Raw genomic sequence first — 24,671 nt, forward strand, 5'->3', positions numbered from 1 at the left:
CCACTGCACAGCTCCCACTTTTTGCAGTGGGTGAGACTGGCCTTCTGTAAAGGAACCCCTTCCTTTAGACACTTGTTTATTTAGTTAACCAACCCCAAATGCACTGGGTAAGGGAGAAGGCTGTGAACAGTGTGCACAGCAGGTACGTAGAGCTCAGCTGGCCTGTGTATGTGCAGCACTGGGAGGACAGGGATTAAATATATCTCATTAACTCTCATTGTGGTGTTTGCTTTAAGATGCATGGCTTTGCATCCTGCCCAATGCTACCTAAAGCAGTGAGCTCTGAGTGAAGTGTCTAACACCTGAAGCCAGATTGGAATCCTTTCAGTCAGGCTCCCATTGACTTCAAGGGCTCTCTGAAGCTGGGTGGTGAGGCAGCAGTGGCTGCATTGTGTCTCTATAGTAACCCAGTGTTTGGTGGCAGTGAAGCAGCTTCCTGCAAGCTGCTCCTGGCCTGGGTGTCCCTGAGGAGCAAAGCAGGAGGCAAAGTGTTTTGGCCACTTAGCATCAAGTGATGTTCTATTTGTGGGTGTAAGCTTTGTAGCCCCATGTAAGAAAAATGGATGCTTTTTTAAAGGATATCCTGGAGCCTTCAGAACAGGATGCCTTCAACAGCCTGACACGGATGGAAGCACCTTCTATCAACACCTTCAGAAACCCATGTGCAGGTAAGGGCTGGGGAGTGCCCTGTGCCATAGAGGATGCCAGCTTTTGTGTACCACCAGTGTGGGAGTTTACCCAGCATTGGTTTCCTTCCTTATATTTGTTTCTTATTTATAAACTTGAATATCAACTGGGTTGAAATTTAAACTGGAGAAATACCAGTGAACTCCATGTCTGCAGCTGGCCAAGGTGAGATGGACTGAGACTGTGATTAGAGCTGTCTTGTGCTAAATGTGACTCATCAGTGTTAATGCTTGACTAACTTGCTTTAACTAACTGGTTAGCTCTGCTCTTGGCTTGTTACTGTGCTGGGGTCAGCATTCCCTGTGCATGCCCTTAGGGACTGGGGGAACCTTACATTTCACCCTGAATCTCTGCAGCTGCAGTGAAGTCAGGAGTTGCCTCCTTGGGAAATGGGATGCATTCCCTGAAATACTTGAAAACAGGAGGATTTTGTTATGGGCAGCTCAGCACAAAGCAGTGACACTCACTTGAGTTGCTTGGGGCAGGTGTAAGTTCCCTCTCCACTGGTCCCAGCAGTTGAGTATGATCAGTGGCTAATTACAGCCATTAGCGGCTCATTTTGGGCTGGCTGCTTAAGGCTTCACTGCCTGTGCAATGTCGAGCCAGGGTATGTGTGTTTGCAGCAGGTAGCTTTGTGCGGTGCCTGTAGCATGAGCACCGTGAACATTAAATATGACTTTGTGTGCTTCAACCAGCAGAGGCATGAGAGCCTGCCCCTGTGTGTGTGTGATGGGCACACCTGCACGAAGGAAGTGAACATGTTAAGTGAGCATGGAATTATGGCATAGAATGGTTTGGGTTGACCTTAAAGCTCATCCAGCTCCAACCCCTTGCCATGGGCAGGGACCCCTTCCACTGGAACAGCTTGCTCCAAGCCCCTGTGTCCAACCTGGCCTTGAACACTGCCAGGGATGGAGCATCCACAGTTTCCATGGGCAACCTCTACCAGTGCCTCAGCACCCTTGTAGTGTGGAGCACCTATTTCTGCTGGTTCCTCCACCCTGTCCATGCATCCTGCTGCAGGTGTCTGTTGCCCCCCATGTGGAGGGGTTATAACAGCACTGATTGCTGTGCTCAGGCTGTGGATGGCAGAAATGCTGCTGCAGTGAAGGGATGCTCTTTATGGCTCCGCTAGCTTGTACTTGGAGAGGTTTTGCTGCTTCCCAGCCCTGCTTCTGGGTGGGGATCACGGCTGCTCCGCTTGTAGCTTTTATTGTGCAGCCTTGCTTTGTCCCCAGGGATGAGGTGTGCTTCTTGGGGAGCTGCTTTTCACCCTGCTCCGCTGAGTTTTGCTGGGGTCACTGGTCAGCAGCGCCGGAGGGGACAAAGGCTTGTGCTGTATGGAGACAGACAGGCAGATGTGGATGTTATGCATTTGGAGCCCTGCCCAGGGGAACATGGAAAGCAGATGTTGGACCGGTGACCTGTTGGATGGGCCCTTGCTTCCTCCTGTGCCTTTGTGGTCTGGCTTGGACAGAGCTGGAGTCAGTAACTGTAGAGGCTCGGGTGAGTTCAGCACAGCCCTGGCTGGTTTGGCTGAAAGGAGGGTCTGTTCCCTTTGCACTCTGTGTAGTGGAAAAACACATCCCGGAGTCACGTTAAAAGGGATTGAAGCATGATGAGGAAATCAAGGTGCTCTCGCTACTTTCCCTTGTCCTTGAGGCTGCTCTAAGTTATCCTGGGGTGACCATGGGGTAGCATGAGGTAGTTGGGGTATTGGGTGTTCCTCCACCCATCCAGAGCTATTCCCATTCATTTGTTAGACATCACCTGGGGCTGATGCTGGTTATCTGGATTTAAGAGCCAGCCTCTGGTCCTCCTGCATCTTCCCACAGACTGGATGGAAATAGAAGGTTTGACCTAAATCTTCTGATCCATCTGAAATTCAGACCCAACATGAGACCCAAGTAGGTGAGGCAGAGCCCCACAAACTTGGAGTTCTATTAGTGAAGTAGTAGGAGATACCTGACTTATTTCCTTTGTGGTGTTCTGTCACCTAACACTTGCTCACTAGACCATGTTATATCCTGCTCCTCCCTATGACAAAGGGACCTATTAAACTCTTCAGGGCCATGCAGCAGTTGGGGCTGGGTGCCACATTGCCTGGATGCACTACCAGAGTTTCTGTAGTGTGTGATGTCCTGAGCATCCCAGGTAAACTTGAGCTAAGGCAAATAATCAGCACCGAAACAGGGGTGCAGCCTGTGTCTCGTGAATAGCAGTGGGCTTTTGGGTCTGGGTTGGCATCATTTGCTGATCTCAGGGTATGAATGTAAGAAGAGGAGGAGCTGCTAAAACAGGGCAAAGAACCCTTTCCCTCCCCAGAACACAGGATGCAGTGATTCCAGGTGTGCAGGGACCCAGGTGTGTTTACAGCCTGGCTGGGTTGGTGCTGGTGTGGGATGGGGAGAGCCCCATTGGGCTCCAAACACTGCACCCTGTGTCCTATGGTGGGGTGCGACATTCCTGCAGCTCGGATGCGGCAAAGGACCGTTTGCTGTGGAACAGGGAGGTGTCTGTGTGAGCTTGCTGGCCTTCTGCAGCCTCGGGTTTCTCTGCTGCTTGAAGAACTGAGGAATTAACGTTCTGCCTTGCCCATAGACACTTACTGTAGAGTCACAAAGGGGTTTGGTAATGTGTGGCTGGAGAGAGGAGGCAGAGTTGCTATAGGGAGGGCATGATCAGCTCTGCTGAGAGAGAAAACATCATACACATAGGAGTGGTTTTCCTTGTAGAGTGAGGAGCAGCACTGTTGTGAAATACACACTGGAGAGGATGCTTCGAGGGACTTGTGCCTTTCCTGCTGTAAGCCATATGTGTGGCTGGAACAGCTTCAGCCCTGGATGACTTTCAGGCCAGATTAGGAGCACTAATTGGATCCAAATGCCCTGATTTTGCTCCTCTGAACATGGATTATCCCAAGTCCAGTGAGTGGTTTGGGGAGTTAAATGCCTTTTGTATGGCGTTGAGTCCTGCAGGTGATGGACTGGATGTGGCTGATGGAACAGAAAGGAACCTCACTCTGGAAGCTCAGCATCTTGGAGAGGGCTTAACCATTTGCTAAGGAAACTCCAGCCCAGGGTGTGTCATGGCTGGCAACACAAACCTCTGGATGCTTATAGAATTAGTGATCTCTATTTTGTTTGAGGGTAACTCTTTTGGCATCAAACAGCTTTAGGAAGCACTCAATCTGAAGCATCTCTTCCCTACCAGCTCAGGGGAAGGGCAGCCCTGTGGGGTACCTGCTACAGCAACTCCTTGCTTCTGTTCTTGGATTTTACCCTCTTATTTTGGGAATAAAAGGGAAGATGCTGGGATGATCATGTTCTGATTCTCGCTTTCATTTTCTCTGCAGTGGATGGAAGGGCAGAAGGAAGCAGAGGGTGTAGTAGGGCTGAGCAGAGCACTGCAGAGGGCTGAGCTGTTCTCCAGGGACAGCTACACAGGGATTCCAGGAATACTTCCTTGCTCAGGGCTCAGGAAGGAGCGCTGGAAGATTTAATTCAGTGATGAGCAGTTGTGTTTCTGAAGGAACTGGTGTGCAGGTTTCTTTGGAGTTGCTTTCCTTTGGGAACCTGATCGGAATCCTCCTTGTAGGAATGTGTGAGGAATGTAGGGAACATGCAAGCAAATACCTTGAGGGTATTGTAGAAGAGCAGTGCACAAGGTTTTGACTGTGGATGATGATCTGAAGGCTGCAATGTGAGAGCATGTGTGTCCTGCTGGTACCTCTGGCCCTGCTGAGTGGATGCCTTCTGGCCCCGTGGCAACAGATGGGTCCAGGGCTGAGTCCTGCTGATGGAGCAGCCTGTGTGCAGCACCTTATCTGCAGAAAAGGGTTAACAAGATCCCTGCCAGATGCTCTAGAAATCACCACAGATGTCTTCAGATCATTTCAGATCACCTTACCTTTATTTGGCACGGCTGGCTGTAGCAGTGCAGCCTTCAAGTCTGTGTATCTGGGAAGTGTATGTCTGTGCATGCCTAGCTCTATTCCTGACCTCCTCACCTGGATTCACCTCGTGACCTTCAGACTTGCATCTTTTTCCCCCTTATCCATGTGTTTCCACAGCTTTGAGAAGGTTGCTGCCATCTAAAGGGTACAAAGGGGTTGCTCTACAGCTGCACTGGTGTGCACTGAGTCAGGGCGTCCTGGTTCGGATGCCTGCGAAGGTCTCTTTGGGATTAGGTGTGCTCTTTGTGCTCTTCTGAGCAAAACCTGTGCCTAATCTCCAGCTTGTGGTTAAAAGCAGTGCTGAGTGACATTGAATCAGTAGCCAACGGCCTAAAAGCTTAACCATGTCACTGAAGTGAGCAGAGGTTCAGTCATTGGCTTGTTAGGACTGGGTGAGGGCTGCTTTCCCCTTTGAGATGTGGTCTAAAGATGGGGAGGATTTCCTGTGCTGAGTGAAAGCGTTGACAAAGTGATCCCAGATGGCAGACATGGGAAGGGTCACACAAGTGGTGGCATTAGTGCTCTGCCTCTTTCCTTGCTGTCAGAGCTGTTCACAGCTTCATTAGTTAAAACTGACCTTCCAGCTTTGGATCATGAAGGAAAGGTTTGCTTAGGGAAGGGCTGCTCGAACCCAAAGCCAGCGCTTGTGGGGTTGTTCTGCTGTGCTCCTTTGGCATTCCTGATGGATCTATGGGCTTGCGTTTTGCCTTTTAAGATGGATAAATTGTTCTGTGGTGTTCTCCTTCAGCTTTGTTCAGGCCAAGGGCTTGTTAACATGTAGGAAAATGAACTCATCAGGAGGTTGCTCCAAGTGACCTCCATCACTTGGGTCATTCAAAGACACAAACCTTGCCATAACCGAGCAACCACAACTATTGGAGGGCTTTTCTTTCCTGGACATGTAAAACCTTTATCCTTGTGTGCAGCCTGCTTTGACAGCAGCATTGCAGGCTCTGGGGCTGGGGGAAGCTGTGGTGAGTTGTATGGGGGGGAAATACATTCAGAAGAATCTGCTATAGCTAAATCACTTGAGAAAGTCATTTGAGTGAATCAATGCCACAATCCATGTGGGTAAACCAACCCAAGTGCAGGAGAGGCTTTGCTGCTTGTAGGCACTGTCCCCTTCCCGAGTTGTATTTGGTGCTGGGGCCATGCAGGGTTTCCTTTTATGCCCTCACCTTTGTTCTGTTTGTTGTTCAGGAGGGAGGGATGTGGAAGCTCCCTCTTGGGTGTCCTGGTTTTCCTAAGGGTGGGCCGAGGGGATGTTCTCTTCCCCTGGAAGATTAATAGTACAGACCCGGTATTCCTGTTCTCCAGGCTGATTTGAATGGATGCTGAACATTCCCGCCTCACATTTCTGGCGTGGCAGGCGGGTGTCGCAGCCTTGTAGCATCTTCCTGCTAAAAGCAGATGCTATTTCAGCCCCTGGCTCACGTTGCAGGCTGCATGCAGAACAGCTCATGGACAGAAAGGAGCGCGCACACACCCTGCTCCTCCTGCATGGCATCTCCAGGGAATGCGGGGTGTGCCGTGGATGTGTGCTGGGCTCTCAGAACAGGCACGTTGGAGTGGAGAGATGACCTTGTCTGTCCGCTCCTGCTCCATTTCAAAGGGCCAGGGTGCTCATGAAGGGCTGGGGTTTGCAACCCTGAATGCAGCAAAGCCAAAACATGGGCTTGGGCATCACTGGAGCGAGGATTTTAGTGTACAAAGCAATACTTTTGGCTTGGAGATGGGGAAATACTTGGGCAATGATGTGTCCAGCTGGAGTGAAGCGCTGCTCAGTGGGAGGCAGTCTGGGGCTGTGCAGAACCCCAGCCAGGAGCTAAGGCACATTGGGGTGAGCATAGAATGCTGTGCCTTGAGGCATGGTGTCACTGGCAGAGCAACCCAATCAGAATGGATGGAGCTGGCTGGGAAACGTTTTCCTGTGCTAAGGAGGACTCCATGACAAAGTGCAAACTTTCCATTTTGAGATGGTTTTAAGTGAAAGGCGAACTCTTCTCCTGCCTGATCAGGTTTTTGATGCAAAGTGGCTCTTTTCCAGTTGGAGCTTCTCATCTTGTCAAAAAGGCAACAGCTTTGAAAAGCAGATTTATTCCAGCGAAATAGTTTTGAGCTGAAGTTCTTTCCCTCCCAAGCCATTTTCAGCCAGCTCAAGTAATGACTGCTGTGGAGGTTGGATATTGCCTGATCTGAGTGCCTTTGGATGAAAGTTGTTTTTTCCATGATTAAAGTTACATCAGAAGAGTCCATTCTGAGTTATACACGATCTGACCAGTCCTGAGCAACCTGCTGCCACTGCCCCTGCTGTGAGGTTGGAGCAATGATCTCCAGAGGTGCCTCCAGCCTCAGCAGTGCTGTGAATCACTGCAAATCAAGTGCGTTAAGACTTAGAATCTGCCCTGTGAAAGGGAAGTATTGGAAACCACAGAAGCTTGACCCCTTGCTCAGTGAAATTCCTTGTGGCCACTGCTAGAGATAGTGGCTTGCCAGCACAGCTCCTTCATGGTGCTTCCAAATCCATCTGGAAAAAGGGGGCTGTCATGCAGCAAGGTGGGATGTGCTGCAGAGGTTGGGGCCTGTTAGCTAAATGTAATCCTTGCCTCGCATTGCTTCTGGTCTGGGTAGAAAAGGAAGGAAGAAAAAGCCTGGTTGAAAGCTTTGCCTCCTGCTTCTTGCCACAGAGGTGTGGGGAAGCTGATATTCATGGCTGTCTTGGTCTACCAGGAAACCCATGGAAAAGTAGCTCCATCCTTTGGTCCTCATCTGCTTGACACTGCAGCCACATGAGGTTCTTTCCTGTTTGAGATGAATTTATATCCCAATGCCTTGACCAGCAGCAGGTTGCATGCAGGCTGCAGCTCAGCCTGGGTACCAAACTGTGCCTATTGATGGCAGGACCAGAGAGCGCTTCATGCTGCCACCTCCAGTGCCATGTCCCAGTTGTCTTATGGCAAAGTGGCTCTTTATAGCATCTGTCAGTACTGCTGAAGTGCTGTTGATGACATGGATGGAAGCTTTCCCTTAAAGAGGTGGCATCTCTCATGCTCCCTCTGGGAGTGAGCAAATATCACCCTGGCTCTCAGACCAGGCTGCTGGGTGAAAAGGAGATGTCTCTTATATTAACTGACCATCCCTGATCAGCTTGCAGCTGAGAAACCATTCACAGCAGTGGGGATGTCCATTCCAATGAATACTGGAGAAGGTTTCTCCAGCAGCCATAAGTGGGGACTTGCCAAGGCAGTGTTTGAGTTGCTGATGAACCATTCAGTGCAAGGGATTTGAGCTCTCTGAGTGCTCCTGCCAGCACAGGGAGCTCCCCTGGGTTATCAAGCTGAACTTGGATCTGGATCCAAGGCACCCTGCGAGTCTTGCACCATCCTTTCGGGGTTCCTACACATGTGATGTGCTTGTGTTGTGTTTTGCTGAGTCACATTGTAGGATGCCTTGGTAAAAGGGAAATATGTGGCTTCCCTGAGTGTCTGCTTCCTCTCTGTGAAACTACTGGGACTGCAGACAGTGAAACAGGGAGGGAGGAGGAGCAAGCAGGGACCCAGAGCATCCTTCTTGATCCTGTGGGATGCAGGAACAAGTCAAAAGCCCAGCAATGTTCAAGTTAATGTTATGGCTGTTTTACATGACAGAAAGGCCTCGCTGAACAGCAGAGTGCACCCTTTGGTGGTGTTTGGTACTTCTGTTGTGTTTCCCAGTTTTGGAATATGCATGATCCCATCCAGGAGCCTTTCCACAGGAAAGGTGGTCTGAATTTCACTGGCCAGATAGAGCTCACTGTGGTTGTGGCTTTAGATAACAGTGGCCATCAATAGAAATGGATCTTCAGCAGTTCATGCTGGCTGCCAGCAGGATCTTGCCTATCAAGTGCAGTTTACTGCAGAGCCTAATAGCACAGTAATTAAGGAAAAGCAAATATTAGCTTGAAGCTGTGCCTGTAACTTGGATCACAGAGCTCTGCTTTTGATGTACAGCTCGACTGGAAAACCTGATGTTTAATTTGTGCTGCGTTAGTCTGATGGCAGCTGGTTTTGTGGGCTGAGCCTGAGCCAGATCTGCTGCTGTCACAAAGCTCTGGCTCCACTAATGCAGCACTGATTTATGCTGGGTGAGGATCTGGGCCAAGTCTCCTTGCTGTGTTGCTGTAACCTGTATTGTTCAGGCATTTGCTGGGGGGTGTTTGAGGACAACCAAGCATTAGGGAGGCTGTGAGGAGCGAGAATATACCTTATTTTCTGTTATAGATAGACCTGTCTGTAAGTGAGGCCACATCTGTGCCCAGACTGGAGTTTTTGCTGTGCTTCAGCATCTCTCTGAGCCTGAATCTGTGTTAAATGTGGGAGAAAATATTTTGGGTAAAGAAAATCCCTGCCTTCACCATAGCCCATATGTGCTTGGTTGTTATGTAGGACACTGATGCTCTGGGTGGCCAGTACCCAAGGTAGGAGGTAGGAAGGACCTCTGGGAGCAGCAGTGCATGCCCTGGGGCTTGCTGCTCTCCTCCACAGCAGCAATTTCATCACTCCTGTCTGCCATCTGAGAAACACAGACTGATGACAGCTCTAGTTATGCCTGAGATGCTCTTTCCACAGTGTGCCTGCTTGTGTGTCAGCCTCTTCAGCCTTGGCAGAGCCAGGCTTCAACAAGACCATGAATACACATGAGGCTTGTGAGCATCCTTCTGAGCTGGGGTCTGAGCTGTTTGTATGAGGAAGGGCTTCAGGGCAACATCTTGGTCTTTAACCAGGCTTTATCCTCAGCTTCCAGACTCCCAAGTATTATCCCTGAGGTTGTCTCATCCCCATGGCACATCCTGGATGTAACTCAGCTACGTGTATTACACATGGTGCTACGTAAATGCTTGGTGTAACGTGGGTTTGCTGTGTGACCCTGTTTGCGTGCTGCTGGGTGATGAAGCTGAGCTGCTGAAGAGTACTTTGGCCATGGTGATTGAGGTCTCAGCCTGGAGAGCTGATCTCTACCTGGATTTTGGGTTTTGGCTTGCCTTGTGTCAAGTTTTGCCTGGGGTTTCATGTTCATGGAGAGGGAGCAAGTGGTCTGTTGAGAGGAGGAAGCCCTTGCTGAGAATATCATTCCCCTTGTGTTTAAGCCCTTAACCTGAGGGTAGTGCCTTTGCAGCACTTCTCTGCTGTGGGAATACCATGAACTTTTGACTCTTTCTGACTAATACTTAAAGCCGCTATCCCTGCCTGCCTCTGCTGCCAGCCTGCATCCTCTTCCTTCGTTCTTGTGATAGCATCTATCCCAGATCCAGCCCTTGCTGTGTGCAGAGTAACCATGGTGCCTTATAACCACCAGCACTGGGTTTTCTACTGCTTTTAGGAGTACCAGGGGTGTTGGAGCTGTGGCAGGATGCCTGGAAGAGCATTGCAGGTGACTGCATGGGTGTTGTAGCCTCCCTGATGCAAAATCACTCCATATACTTGTGTTCCCTGTGTGAGAGGAGCTTGGGGCAGGCACCCTTGGTGAGACAGGACCCATGTCTATGCTTTAATCTGTTACAAGACTTGGAGCATCACCACTGAGGTGCATGTGAGCCCTGCAGAAGAGACTGGGTGTTTTCTGCTAGAGAAATCTGTTTGGGAAATGTTGCATTGAAATGGTCATCTTGCAGTGAAAAATGACCATCCTTCCATGGCTTTCCTTTCCTAAGACATGGCTGTTGTCTCAGGAAAATGATTACTAGGGAAAACATGGTCATTACATGTACTTCGATAGCGTTAAGACTCAGCTCTGGTTTTCCCCACTGTCAGACACCTGAAGTAGAATCAACAGGGTGATGCTGGACCAAGAAAGCAATGACTTCCACCAGCTTGTTGCTGATAAAGCAAGAGGGTGAAATTTGGGGCTGGGGAATTGGGATCAACAGCTTTCTCTGGAAAGCTTTCCAAAGCATGGCCTTTGGATATCAGAAACAAGGCACCCCTTGAGACTTGTCACAGGGTGTCCTTCTTATTTGGTGTGCACCTTGCCACTGTGTGTTCTGATGCTCTCCCTGCTCTGGCACATCTGGGTTACCAGCCAGAGCACTTGGAAAGGTGCCATGGCATTCCTGGAGGATTTCTATGGATACAACACATGAAAGTATTAACCCCATATGACTTGAAAGCCAAAACCACCTGGATTTAAGGTGGGGTTTCCAGCAGACTTACCACAGGAGTGTCATGCTTATGTCATAACGTGTTGATGGAGGGAAGAAGGGCAGGAAAGCTATTAAATCTCCAACTGAGATATATTCTGTACATAGGGAACATAATCTGACTTCTCTGGGAGTGTTCATATGGGTGAAATGTGCCATTAAGGTTTCTGGGAGATCCAGCTTGCTGCGTTGCTTAGTCAGTGTGAGCTGTGGGAGTCTTGCAAGAGCCGTTAAAACAGAAGCTGCACTAAAATAACTTCCCAAACCAGCTCATTTCCAGGCACCATCATGCTGAGTCAAAGTGTAGCTCAAACCATGCAGTCTTTACAAATGTACTTATTCATAAACACATGAAATCCTGGCCCTTGCACAGTCTCCAGAGTAGAGCATCCCATAGGGCTTCCAAGGTGGTTGCTCTAGCTGTGATTTGAGGCGTATGGCTCTACTGTGGTGGGTTTATTATTACCAGGGTGTTTATAAGCATCAGAATTGAAGTGGGGGGGCTATGAGAGACTATAGTGTATAGGATAACACTGGAGTGTTTTTAATGAAATCTGGGTTAAGTGGAAACATCAATAACAACCCCTCAGGTTGCTGGGGTTGGAGTCAATCAGGCTGAGGACATGCAGCATGGCAGGATGCTCATACTGGGGCAGATTGGTCACTGTGGCCTCAGGAAATGGCCAGCCTGAGCTTGCTGGGGGGTGGCGATGGTGGTGGCTCTTCCCTGACAGAGCTGGCGGTGTGGAAGGGTGAGGAGCTTCTTTCAGTGGTGAGGTACTGGAAGGTCCTCTCAGGTCATGCCCACTGCATTGGTCTAGCCAGGGGTGGAAAAGGGCTGGAGAAGGAAGAACCGAGGAGCCTCTGTTTCTGTAGAGGTTTGGAAGGTGCTGATGGCCATCAGTGCTTTGAGAGCTCTGGAGCAGTGCTCACCATCTGAGCAGGAGTGTGTCATGCCTGTGTTATAATGATGGAGGGAAGAAGTGTGGAAAAACCGGCTGTTCCAGGCAGCTCATCTGGAAGGTGCAATAGGAGGTCAGAGATGTGGGGATGCGATGCTGGCTGCATCCCTTACCTGCCACAAACAGCCCTGTGCGAACATTGAGCACTGGGTGGGTTGATGCTACACTCTGACCTGTTCTATTTCATCACAGAAATCATCACCATGTCTTTGAAAATGAATTTCATAGGTTTTCTTGAAAAGATGCTTTTGGGAAGCAGAACTTCAGGCTTAATTGCACAAACATGCTTGTGCGAAGCATCTGTAGATGTCCTCATGAATATTCATGCACACAGAGAAAGTGTTGGTAATGCTGCCAATTACTCTGAAAGTGTGTTTGTGGTAAAGGTTTATGTGGATGAAAACTGCCTGGTTTTTTAGTGTGCAACAGCACCATTCCCAAACAGGCACTGTGCACATTCATGGAGCTTTGTAGAGTTTGCTCTTCTTAGGTGCAATAGTTAGGTGGGTTGTGTCTGGGTCTCACATGTGGGTGATGCACCGTGATAGCCTGGTGTTACTGTGTGCAGAAGATGAAGCTGAATTCCTTGCACTCATTCCTCACAGCACCGCTTTGCACAGGTAGCACAAGCAAAGAAGTGTGTGCTGTATTGCAGGGGCATGGATCTTGGGTGGGGATAGATACTGCACTCCCATAGGAAGGCAGTACACAGGCTTTGAGTACTTGCTCTCCTTCCCTAGTGTGCAGCTTATCCTGAAAAAGGCAAATAAAACAGGAGAAGGAGGTTATTTGGGGCTGCGAAGGGTTAACTGCTGCCTGAGCTCATAGGCCAGTGTTATGGAAGCTGAGCAATCTGGGATTTATTAGGGAAACTCAAACTGGGAAATAAGAGCTCCAACCAGTAGGAAAGCTTTGTTGGGCGTTTGAAACAAGTTTGCTTCGAGCTAAGCACTGATTTGACGTGGCAATGCCAGAATTCCTTGCAGGGGCCTCCGGGAAGTGAAGGATGAGCAAGCTGATCTGTTTGAAGCATCCCACCAGCTTAGCATGTAACGTTTATTGCTCTGTTGTGTCTCCCTTGCCTGGGCTGACAAAGCGCCCATTGTTCACCCCAGCACTGCTTCCTCCTCCACACTCCATAGAGACAGCAGCTGCTCATGGATTGTCATCCTGTTCCCGCTGGACAAGGAGGTTAAGTCCTCCCTGAGGATGTGCAGTGCCCCAAAGGGATCAGAGGCATAAACTGGCTGTAGGAATGGCTTATGGCCAGATGTTGGGGACCAGAAAGGGCTCTTCTTGCTTCCTGGAGGAGGTGGCTTTTCTGTGCATCGGGGCTTCTTTTCAGGGGTGATCAAGAGTTAAAAGGGAATGGGTGTCCGTGGAAAAACCTGTGAGCTGGGAGGAATAAAGGATGGGGAGCTGTGGAGCAGCTCCTTTAGGCATGGGTGAACTGTGGTCGGGTACTTCTGGGCTATGCCCCTGTGGCTGCTGCAGGCAGTAAGGGTTTCTCAGGGTGAAAGGTCTGGGGGAGCTGTGGCTGTAGCAAGGCAGGAGGTGGATGCAGAGCCACATATGAACAACTTGTCCTTTGCATCCTACTTAATCTGTCGCTTTGGAGTGCGAGCCATTGAGTCTCCAAGGGGGAAAAATGCCCAGAAATTCCATGGGCCCTTCAATATAATTTCTGTTTTACAGTGAGGACAATAAAGGCCCCTTTGTGTGAGGGATGAAAGAAATAGCCCAGTCCCACAGCCTCCCCGAAATCTTAATGTCAACTATTTGCCTCCTTGTGTTTTCACATAAACAAGCACTTTCTCCTGAATATCTATGCTCTGCCTGCTCCCAGCTTGGTATTTCCCTGCTCAGTGATGCCTGTGGGATGGAAAACCCAGCCTCCTTGTCCTCCTCCTGGCTGAGCTTGTGCGGGTGGAGAGATGCAGGACTACTCAGGGGGATGTGGGCCAGAGAGTAACAAGAAAGGCAGCTTAGGCTGGGTTTGGAAGGACATGAACAGTTTGAACTGCTTTTAATTCAAGGCACTGCTGCTTGTCTGATAGCAGGGGGCAAGCTCTTGTTTACAGACCTGAGGCTGGTGAACTATCCCTGTTTACACCAGCCGGGCTCAGTATCGTGTTCTGCTCTTGCCAGAGCATCACCCATCCCTTTGGGGTCAGATGTTCCCCTGGTTGAAGTGGCTGTCAAACTAATAGCACTGCACAGATCAGAGCAGCTGGGAAACCGCCCCTTCTATTTCAGTTGCTGTTTGCATGTACACACTGGAGCGTCTTGGGTGTAACACTGAGGACTTCTATCCTAGAGTCCACCTTTTTTCTATCATGTTCCTTCTTATAAGAAGAAAAAACAGAATCAAAGAAGGGGCTGTAATGTTGTGTCTGCAAAGTAAAACCAAATTCGACTGAAATGTGAGTGCCAGCAGCGTTCCTGTGGTTATTGTTCATTCAGCTGCGCCGCACGCGTGTGCTGCTCCGTGTTCCTGTTCTCAACTGAGTAACCCGATATATCACTGGGTGCATTGTAAAACACGTCCCATGAAATTCAGGGATGCAGGGCCCGTGAACTGCTGCTGCTGTGAAAACACTGGGGCTTGTTTATCTTGTGTTCCACCTTGGACGCTGGGGGTAGAAGCCAGTCCTGGTGACTGAAGGTGGATCTGGGACTAGGACAGTGCTTGCTAAGGCAGCTCTGGGGAGATCTGGGCTGGTGAAGGGGATGGCATCCCTATGGGTTAGTGCCTTACCTCCTCAGCATGTGTTTGAAAATAGTTATGATGGTACCACCTGGCTAATTGCTCTTGGGCTGTCTTACCCCATGGTTCAATTTCCAGTGCATCCAAAGCCCCTTGAAGGCAATGGATGGGCACCTGGTAACTCTATGTGATGTTACATCAAGCCTATCTTGGAATAAACAGAAATGAAACGCTTGTTGAGCTATTTGTTTCTCCCACTCTCTTTTCACTGTGGCCCTAGCACCCAGGCAGGGTTTCTTCCCTTCCTTGTGATCTGTCATGGGGATCCTCAGTTCCCAAATAGCCTTGCTGCCTCTTCTTATTGACCTCTTACTCCTCCAGCCCTCTTGGAGCCTGTGATCATCTCTTTCCATCTTTATTGCATAGCTTCCCAATTCACATGTATGGGGAGGAGCTTGGAAGCAGTTCATGGAGAACTTCAAACAGTAACATCAGATGAATGAATGAATAAAGGGTAGTTTTGTTGCTCTTATCCTTTCATCAGCTTTATTTGGTTCCCAGCAGTACGTTTTGCAATTGCCATTCCATCTGCCTTCTTACTGAGGGTCAGATTAAAATCCTGTTGAAGATGAGAGCAAACTGGAGTACAGGACCAGTGAAGTCTGAAGCTGACTTCTGGCAGAGTAGCACTCATTTCTCTTTGTGTTGTTAAGCTGAGAGGTTAAACATTTGGACAGGAATCTTGGAGGCAGGAAATTCCTGTCCTGAGGATCCTCCAGCAATGCAGGCTAAGGTGGTAAAATACAGCACTAATAAGTTTGTCAGCTTTCTTGGAGGAATGGATGCTGTCCCCCCTAAATGACACAGGGAAGAGACACCAGCTGCTGATGTCTTCCTGCCTTAAATCAGTAGATTTCAGTGCTATGGTTCTATTTGGTTGTAGGAAAGACAGATTCAGTTCAAATGAGAAATCCCATGTCAGCGGAAGATGATGTGGTCCCCATTGCCAAGCCTGCTGCAGGCAAGACCCTTCCCACTGACTCGGGTGTCCTGTGGACCAGCTTTATGCTGCAGGAATGAGTGTGCCTATAAGCTGCTCAGAAGGGATGTGCTGCAGGGGTTCCCATGTCCAGAGCAAATCAAGTGTCGCTTCTCCACCCCAGCCTTTGGAGATGTTTCTTCTTGCAGGCCAGTGTACCCCAGCCAAGAATATGGGAACCACATGGCCAAAGCCAAATGAATGGGAACCAGAGGTTGGGGGCCCAGGGGCTGGCTTAAAAATGAATGAAAGACAGAGAAAAAAATAGCTGTAATTATTGTGAACTTCTAAAAACACAAAATAAAAGCTTATTATTCAGAGTTCCCTTTGCAGTGTGTAATTTCATTTCCCCCCATTTGCTTTTATTACTTGCTCTGGGCACTGTCAGAACAACCTGATTTATAAGTGACAGCTTTGGCTGTTTTTCAGGCGAGTCTCTCTAAATATAAGAGTGTGAAACCTGTCCCGCTGCCAGCAAGGCTCTTAGAATTAAGCCTCACATGAGCTGGAGCATGCAGCAAAGTGCTGGGTGCTTTATGACTTCAATGGCATTCATAAAAAGCAACCTCGCTCCTTTCTCTTGGGATGATTTTTCCTTTCATTACACAGAATATCTCAACCTGTAGTTGGAGAAAATAGAATAGAACAAGCAGTGGCTGTTTCCTTGCTGCTTCCCTGCTACCGGCTCCCTTGTGTGCTATCAGCTGAGAGTTGTAGGTCATGAGGGAGATGTTTATTGACCAAGGGGTTTAGCAACAGAGCTTTGTCTAAGGTTTGAAGAGATAAAGACAGTGAGCAACATGAAGCAGAGCACAGTGACAGGTATATAGCATAGCCTGCTAATTTAAAGTGAACTTATAGTAATGTCACAATTGGAGTAAACCTTAATCGTCAGCCTGAATAAAACTTAGCATGTGCTTTATGTTCTGGTTAATAAAGAAAAGCTGTGCTCACTGTATGATGTTGTTTCTGTGTATTCTTTGTAACCATCATCTCAGTTTTGGCCTATAGAAGTGCTGGCTTTGGTGGTGCTGCTTTTTTGGGTGCAGTTAGAAATCTGGACCTTTGACTGTCAATGCCTTAAAGCTCAGAACATTTGGTTTGGATTTAAAGTTGGCCACGTGTGTCCCCATTCTATAGGAATCGTAGTTCTTGTTGGTGACTTCTGTGCTCAAATTCTGGTATTGCCTGTTTTCATTGAGACTTACAAGGCTTGATGTTTGAGGGGTCTTTTAAACTCGCTCTCTGAAGTGTGCTGTTGTGGTACCCAACCAACCTGAATCTGATGCAATAGCCTGGTCAGACCGAGCAGGCTGGAGGCCCACAAAGCTGAGCAGAGGTGGCACCTTCTTGTGGACAAAGGAGGCTTTTTGAATTGACTTTTTTGGGCTGAATGTATTTGTAAGTGCTGAGATGCTGCTGCTCTGTTTTGCTTGTGGGTGAGGATGGAGAGCCTTTGTAGGGCTGTGGGAAAGGTGTGAGGCACTGTCCTCCTCTGCCACCCTTTAACATTGAGGGAATTGCAGAAGTCTGACAGGCAATGCATTTCCTGAAAGAATGGTTGCAGGTATAAAGCTTGCATCCTTGTAAAACACTGTATATCCATGTCTTGAGTTTAATGCTGCCCTCAGGTAAATTCTACATGACATTACAATGAAAGTCTGTTTGGGTATAATGCTAGAAAGCTGCAGTCTAGGCCTTGTAAGAAAAAGCCTTACAAGCCCAAAAAGCTTAACCCTTTCTCTTACAGAGGATGACATGTTTTTAATCACCTTAGATAGATGTGGTACTTGGCCCCTGCTCAGTACCATCCATCCCACAATCAGGATGGAGACGCGGGCACTGTCCCAAGAGAAAGGCAGTACTAAGCTGGCTTTATAGTTGCACCTAAGCAGCTGAGGTTGCCTGATGCCCTTGTTCTCATTGCTGGTTTTAGCTATTGTCTGGTCTTGCTGCTTCAGTCAGGGTCTGTCTTTATATTTGGCATTGGCTACTTATCCCAGGGAAGAGAATCGGTGAATTTGGATGTGGACTGAGTTCAAGACCCAACAAAAGTGCAGGATAGGATGTGCATAGGGAGCTTTGCAGAACCTGATAGTCTCTTCTTACAGTGTACTGACTGTCAAGGATTGACAGCAAGAGCAGAGGGTGAAGAACATGAAGTGGAAGCAGAAATGGGTGGTTTTGGGTGGGAGGAAGTCCTGGCAGTCATGGCCATGGTTTTGTTCTACATGAGGAAGCCTGTTTCCCAGTGGTTAGTCTGCAGGTGCTCTTGTGGCTGATTCTTGTGACAGTGGTCTGGGAAGATGTGTGCCTTGTCTCAGCTGCATCAGGTGGTACGTGGCAGGCCTGACCTGATGCTGTTATCAGGGTGTACACTGTGTTAGAGTCAGGGTTGTTACTGGAAACCACAGCCTGGAGGGAATGTGAAAACCCCATCATGGAACTCCTCAGTGTATCCTAGTGAGATGCTGAGCTGGCATCGGGATGCGAGAGGAGAGTGCTGGAGTGTTTCCCATTGAAACAGTTCAGAAGCAGATAACAAAGCAGTGTGGACAGCTCTAGATAAACCCCAGACAGAGTTTGCAGAGGATAAGACAGGCAACAACCCAGTCACTGTAATGGGAGAGAAGCTGAGCCAGTCCTGCTCTGGAAAGCCTTTACAAGGACAATCCTGGAGACAGGTTTCACTAGCAGGTGCTTATGAAGCAGAGGAGCTGACATGCCTAGAGGTTTCCTGGGGTGTTGTGTAGCCTTTTCTCCCTGGGTTCTGCAATCACTTCCAGGCCAGTAGCCAAGCACAAGCTGTAAATAACAAATGGTTACTGATGACCCCATCTCATTTTGCTGGGATGTTGTCAGCTCTGGGCTTTCCCTTGGCATCTTCTCCCCAGTGCTCTGCATTCCCATTTTCAGCTCTCAGTGCTGCTGTGGCATTTGGCTGTCTCCTTGCATGCTGTTGGTGTGAAGGAGTCACTTCTGTGGTGACCTCATCAGGGATGTAATGCAGGGAAGGCTGATGGATTTAGGCTCTGTGGTCTGGGTGATGCTTGTGTCTTCTCTCCCATGGGCTTCTCTGGTCACTGCTAGTTTGGGAAGGGCTGGAGATAAGGTCAGAGGAGGAATGTCTGGGATTTGCATCCAACAGTGTGTGTGTTAGCACCCCAGCATGGGCCACGTGGAAAGCAGATCTTGTGGCCTCATCTGAGGTTTTTGAGCACCCACAACTACACAGGAAAAATCACCTGGTGGGTATCCAAACTTTATCCTGTCACCTAATGTCCCCACTAAGTCAAATACCCAAACTGGGGCTCTGTGCATCACACTGCTGTTTTCCCCTCACCAATCAGGTATATATGATAAGTAGCAGTATTTATCCAGGTCAAATAACACTGTGCAAACACTGAAATACTGGGATACATACTTAGTGCATGTGTGTGTCCTCCTGCCCTGAGCTTAATGAGCCTCTTCCCATCAGGAACTCTTTTTGCTGGGAATATCTGGCTTGGTACAGCAAAGATGAATGTTCCAAGTGTGCAAGAGGCTGCCGCCACATCTCAGTATTGCAAACCTTGTCCTTTCCTATTCCACCACCTTACTGTGCTCACTCATTGCCTTATCGCTGCACAATTGTTTGGGTAAAGGGCTCAGTTGGATCTTGGTTTGCTCTGCAAAACACACAGCACATCTTGTGTTAGGGCTATGTGCAGAAGCAGCTCACCATGGTCCTCACCCACGTGGGTGTTAGGAGCTGATGGTACTGGTGTGACCGTGTCCCTTGCACCCATCTCACAGCTGTTTGGAGCTGGGCTAGGAACAGGAGGGGAGGTTTTGCTGTGCCTCTGGGGCTCACGCCGTTCTTTCCATGGGCTTTGTTACTGCTGGATTGAATTTACAGCTCAGCCCCGTGTGGTGGCTGCGTGCCCAGGCTTCACCCCCTGTGTTTATTCATCTTACAAAGACCTGAGCTGCAGACTGTAACAGTGGGGAAAGGGGCTCCAGATCCGCTCTTTCTGTGCTTCACCAGTGGTGGCTGGTGCCTGACCCGCTGTTTTATGCACCAGGTTGCTTTAACTCTCACTTGTCTTCACATGTGCGTTCCTTTTGATGCTGGAGGTCCTAAGCTGTGTTTCCAGTCTCTGGAGGACAGGCTCAGTCAGAGCTCCCAGTCATCAAAAGCACTTGGAAAAGAGTTGAATTGTTCTTTAACAAGATTTCTTTCTTAACCCTTTCGTAGCTGCTTTGTGCGCATCAGCCTGATGAGCTGCACTGTAAACCAGTTGTGTAACAGGGGTTAAGAGCTCCACAAATGGTGAGTCAGAACAGACGTTTGAAGAGACATGGGCTATCTCAGCTTGTCAAAATAAACATTTCCTTTAAGCACAGAGTGTGCCACTCTCTGAAAGCTCATCATTTAAAGCCAAACTCTTTCCACTTGGGTTTTTCCTGATGGTAAAGCAGCGTGTGTGGGGTGTGTGTACAGCACAGGTACAGAACAGTGCAACTTCACAGCAATATGATTGAAGGGAAACCTTTTTGCTATGGAAACTCCTCTTTTGCTGATAACATGTCATGCTGCTGCTATATATAACCTTGGGGAAGAGCCTGGGCTGTGCCCGTTGGCTGATCTGGGCCATCAGCTTCATGGGGTTGTCCTAGCTGGATGAGCCATTGGGATAGGATGAAAACCAGCTATCGTCAGCGGGCATTAGCAGGAGAGCTGGAGGGGCCGGGCAGGGGAGCACGGGAAGGCAGAGCTCAGCGGGAACAAAGCCTATGGAAAAGTAAATTCCTGATGCTTTGCACACCCAGAGACCATCTGGCACCATTCACAGCACGGGCAGAGCGTGCAGCAGCTATGGCTGAGATGCATGTTCTTGAGCTTGGGAGCCTGCAAAGGTGTTTCTTGGTGCAGAAACCACTGAAACATCCTTTTCCTTCCTCCTTCTGTCCCTAAGGCTTAGCAAAAGGTAACCTGAAGCAATGTGTTTCTTTAAAAACACAAAGCTTAGAGCCCCGAGTTATAGAGTATTTAACTTCAGCCAGGAGTTGTGGTGGGACCTTAGGAGAAGCGGCTGCAGCTCTGTCCCTGCATGTCCCTGTTCTGAACACCCAAAGTTGGCATGCTTTTCTGGTGAGGACCCTGGGTATCCCAGATGAATATCAGAGCTTTAAACCCTGGTGTGGTTTTGTTCTGGGTGTTTCCCTATGTTTCCCATAGCTTGCTCATGAAGGACTGATCCTCTGCAGGAGAGAAGGGGAGAAAAAAGGCAGGATGATTCCCAACTAAATGAAAACAGTGTCCAATGAGAGGTAGGACCAGGCTTTCCGCCTGCACCTGAGTGATTTAGGAGCAGGGAGGTGTGTGTGATGTGGGCAGGATTGTAAATCCCACTTGAAGCATCTTTCTCCCCTGAGGAGAAACAAAGGACTGCTGTCCCCTCTGGAGACATCTGGTGAGCAGGGCTATGGAGGTGACAAGTATTTCCTGGCCTTCATGTATGAAATGCTTCATGAAGCATCTAAAGAATAATATTTAGCAGCTTTTTGTGAAGCAGGCTTTCCACATCTGTAACCCAAATACCCTTGCTCTTTTATAGGACCATGTTCTGCTTCTGCTGCCCTCCATAGCAGTTGCTTTCTGTCATTGACTCTTGAGAGCACCTGAGTCACCCCATTTCCTTAGGGCTGCTGTTTTCGCCGTGTATGTAGGGCTCTTAAACTCTAAGGATGGATAGCTTAAGGAAAAGCCCAATTGGAGGGTGGTTGCTCCATCTCTCTTCCTTCTTCTGCAGGCTGCTGTTTGGAGCTTGCTACAGACCCATTTTAAGTATGCTCTAGCATGGAAGTTCATCGCTTTGACAGAAGCGGACCTTCAGGGAAGCCTGTGTAGCAGGACCTTCCTACCATCTGATTGACCAAGATTGCATTTTACTACTTTGACCAGTCAAAATTAACTGTTGCATCAGGTAGAGTTATTGCAAAGTAAAGTATTTGAGACAAAACTCTGCTTTTGTGCTATGTAGCTCTTACAGGACTAATGACATCTAAGGGGAAACAAGCTGGTTTTGTGAAAAGGCTTGTATCTAAAAATACTAATTCTGATTATCTCGCTTTCCAAGATCTACTTGAACGCATCTTCCTGCTCTGCATGATGCTTTTTCCTTGGCTTTTCTGCCTTGAAGCTTCCTTTGCACAGACATCTTCCCAAGTGGGCTCAGCCTAAACCCTCCAGGCATTTCTATCAACCTTATGGCTTTGTGCTTGTCAGACTTGAGTGATTTAGGGGGTTTAGAGCAGACAGATGAGACTGAGATGCTCTTCAGTGTGGTCTTGTCCTGCTGTGTGTTAGCTTGGCTGCTGGTCAGTGCTGCAGAAATGAAAACTGCTGATGCCACCCCTTTTCCTTCCCTATTATGCTTCTCAGTGTAATACTGCAGCTCCTCCTTTGTCAATGCAATCATGCCCTGTGCTTAGGTATAGAGATAAAGGTAGAAAAACTAGATATGATGGACATAATCTGTTTCATGCATGGGTTATTTAAGCCTTGATGCAGAGTAGTTACCTGTTACGGCACTGCTGTCCCTTAGTGCCACCTGGCCATAGCCAAGCCATTAGTGATCCTAGCAATGGTCTTTGGCTCCAAAGAATATCCTTGTTGTCACCAACGGCATCCTTCTTTCTGCCTGTTCCCTGAGAGGGAGTAAGCCAGGAGATAACTGTGTGTGCCCTCATGGTGTCTGTTTCTTGGGTTCCAGAGCACGAGATGCCCTCAGCCAACCTCGGTCTGCCCAGACACCTCATCCAGCGCCGCTGGCCACAGCCTGCCTACGTCACCCACACAGCCCCCATGGTCAAGATGCTCTTTGAACAGGATGAATGGAGAAGGGGCTCCTGCAGCAGCTCAGGAGAGGCAGACACAATCGGAGAAGCTGGGGAAACCAGTTCTGAGGAGGAAACCCAAGTGCCATCGAAGCTGAGCAGAGGTAGCATCCTCAGGGATGGGAGGGGTTCTGTTCAAACGCTCATGCCTGAGAGCAGTTTGCCATCGACAAGTGGTTGCCATAGGGTTATTTTTGCAAGAAAACCTCCTCCGTGTGTGCTACCAAGTAGTTCCTTGGCACGTTCCAGCAAGAAGAAATGATCTGTGTGCAGCTAGAAACAAAGAAAAGAAGATGCTCTGAAGCGTTTTCCGGAGTGCATTAAACTATGCATGCAAATAGCATTTAACTTTGTGACTCCTTTCCTAAAAGCCCTATTTGAGTGAAAGCAGACAAACACAGAAGGTGTTGGTGCTGCATTTTGTGCTTGTCTGCTCTCAGGGCTGGAGAAAACAAGAACCTCTTCCTATTGAACTTGCTTTACACGCATCACTTGCTGTTTGCTTCTTGCAAATGCCCCACAAAGGGTGCAATGCAGAGGCACACTATGGAGATGGAGATGCCTGTGTGCCCACACAGCCCAGCACACACAGGACTCAGTTCTCTGCTCTCCTGCATCTTGTGATCCTGCTGGCATCGGTGCTGGGTGCCAGCAGCCACTGTGGGGATTTGGCTGGGGGTGGTGGCCTTTGGGGACTCTGCATCTGCATCCACTCAAGATGCTGGTCGTTGGAGGAAAAGTGCACTGACAATCTCTATGGAAGCTGTATGTTGCTGAAGGAGCATGGACTAGAAGGGAGAGGAGTTCACAATGAGCATTTGCTTGTACTTTTATCCCTTTTCCCCAGTGCTTGTCTGTCCTTAGGGTGATGTCTGTTCAAGTTGCATTTACTAGACTTTCCATATGTATATGTCTATGTATGTGATGCTTTCATGCATACAAGTCAATATCAGTGCAGCAGCAAGGCTGATCAGTCAGCTGGTAGGAGACCTGCTACTCCTTTCCTACTTTTACAAATGAGCAGAGATGCTGGGGGATGTGATTTTTTTTCTGCAAGCCCTTAGCCTTATGTGATACTGGGAATCATATACTGAGGGTCTCCAATGCTAGTGTGTGTCAGCTCAGAGCTTAGGTGCTTGGGAATATTGCTAAGTGTCTTAAAACTATTTGCAAGACCTTTATTCTTTAGCTGACAGAGGTAGAATCCAGTTTTCTAGTACCATCTCTATGGCCATCTTCCTTCATTTGGACCTTACAACTTGTGTAACAGAGGCTGTGGGTACCACCACCAGTGTGTCCATCGTGAAAGAAATAAATTGATGTGGTTTGTTTTCCATCAAAATTATATCGGGTTGAGGAAGTCTTTTGCCCTGGAAAAGTTTGCTGAAGTTATAGACAACTTATCTAATAACCAGGATTATTTGGTGCTGCATCTAATGTGCTGTTTCCAAGTGCTGCTGTCAGCTCGCGTGACTTTGAGATGGGACTAGTGCCACTCCTTGGCTGAATGCTTTGAAAGCAGTGTTGGGCCTTGGCAAGAAGAGAATGTAAAGAACTGGAAAATACAAACAAAAGGGGAATCACTGCTTTCTATGGATGTATAAATAAATGTGTTCCTGCCCTATTTTGAGCCCTGGGTAACTCACCCCCCTCGTGCCTGCGCACGCACAGAGGCAGCACGTCACAAGCCCCGTGCTCAGCAGTGTCTCTCCTGCCAACCCGTGGCTTTGGTCACAAGCCACAGAACTGGGAAGAAATAAATAAACCTTCATTTCCAGCTCTTCCCTCTGACTCTTCTGTTGGTATCGAGGGATCCTGGAAAAGGGATGCGTTGATGGCACTTACCTCCTTGCTGAAAGAGATGTGTTGATGGCACTTTCTTATCTCCTTGCTGATGGGGTGACTGCTGGAATAGTGGGGAGACCCAGCTGGGGCTGTGACTTTCCTGTTCATGCATGAGAAGGGCTGTGGGCACTGCCCCCTTGCACCAAACCCCATGTGCAGGGAGCACCATCTGTAAAGGGGTTGATGGTTTCTATTTAATAGCATCAGCATACATAACTGACTAGGATTGGGTTGTCTGGGGGTACTGAAGCAAGCGGAAGGGTGTAAGGGTGTGACGTGAGCCACTGTCCAAGCTTCTCAGGGCTCCTGGTTTGCTCTGCAATCAGACATTCCCAGTGAAGGGGGTACAGCACTGGTTTCTCTCTAGGTTCATTGTAGGCCAGCTCTGTTCAGAGGATGCTGAAGCAGGGGTGAATTTT

General features: G+C 48.7%; 1 protein-coding gene across 1 annotated transcript; it reads left to right on the forward strand.

The window, feature by feature from the left end:
• The first annotated feature begins 418 nt into the window (after positions 1-418).
• On the forward strand, positions 419-22,750 carry CDRT4 (CMT1A duplicated region transcript 4). The gene is made up of 2 exons (XM_061377147.1): positions 419-668; positions 22,284-22,750. Exons 1-2 carry the CDS (start codon positions 560-562, stop codon positions 22,667-22,669), a joined length of 495 nt encoding a protein of 164 aa, XP_061233131.1. The 5' UTR covers positions 419-559; the 3' UTR covers positions 22,670-22,750.
• Positions 22,751-24,671: the final 1,921 nt, after the last annotated feature.

The sequence above is a fragment of the Neopsephotus bourkii genome, unplaced genomic scaffold (assembly GCF_033783945.1).
Source record: "Neopsephotus bourkii isolate Nb327-2 ecotype Australia unplaced genomic scaffold, CSIRO-AGI_Nbou_v1 NB_1749, whole genome shotgun sequence".
Lineage (NCBI taxonomy): Eukaryota > Metazoa > Chordata > Aves > Psittaciformes > Psittacidae > Neopsephotus > Neopsephotus bourkii.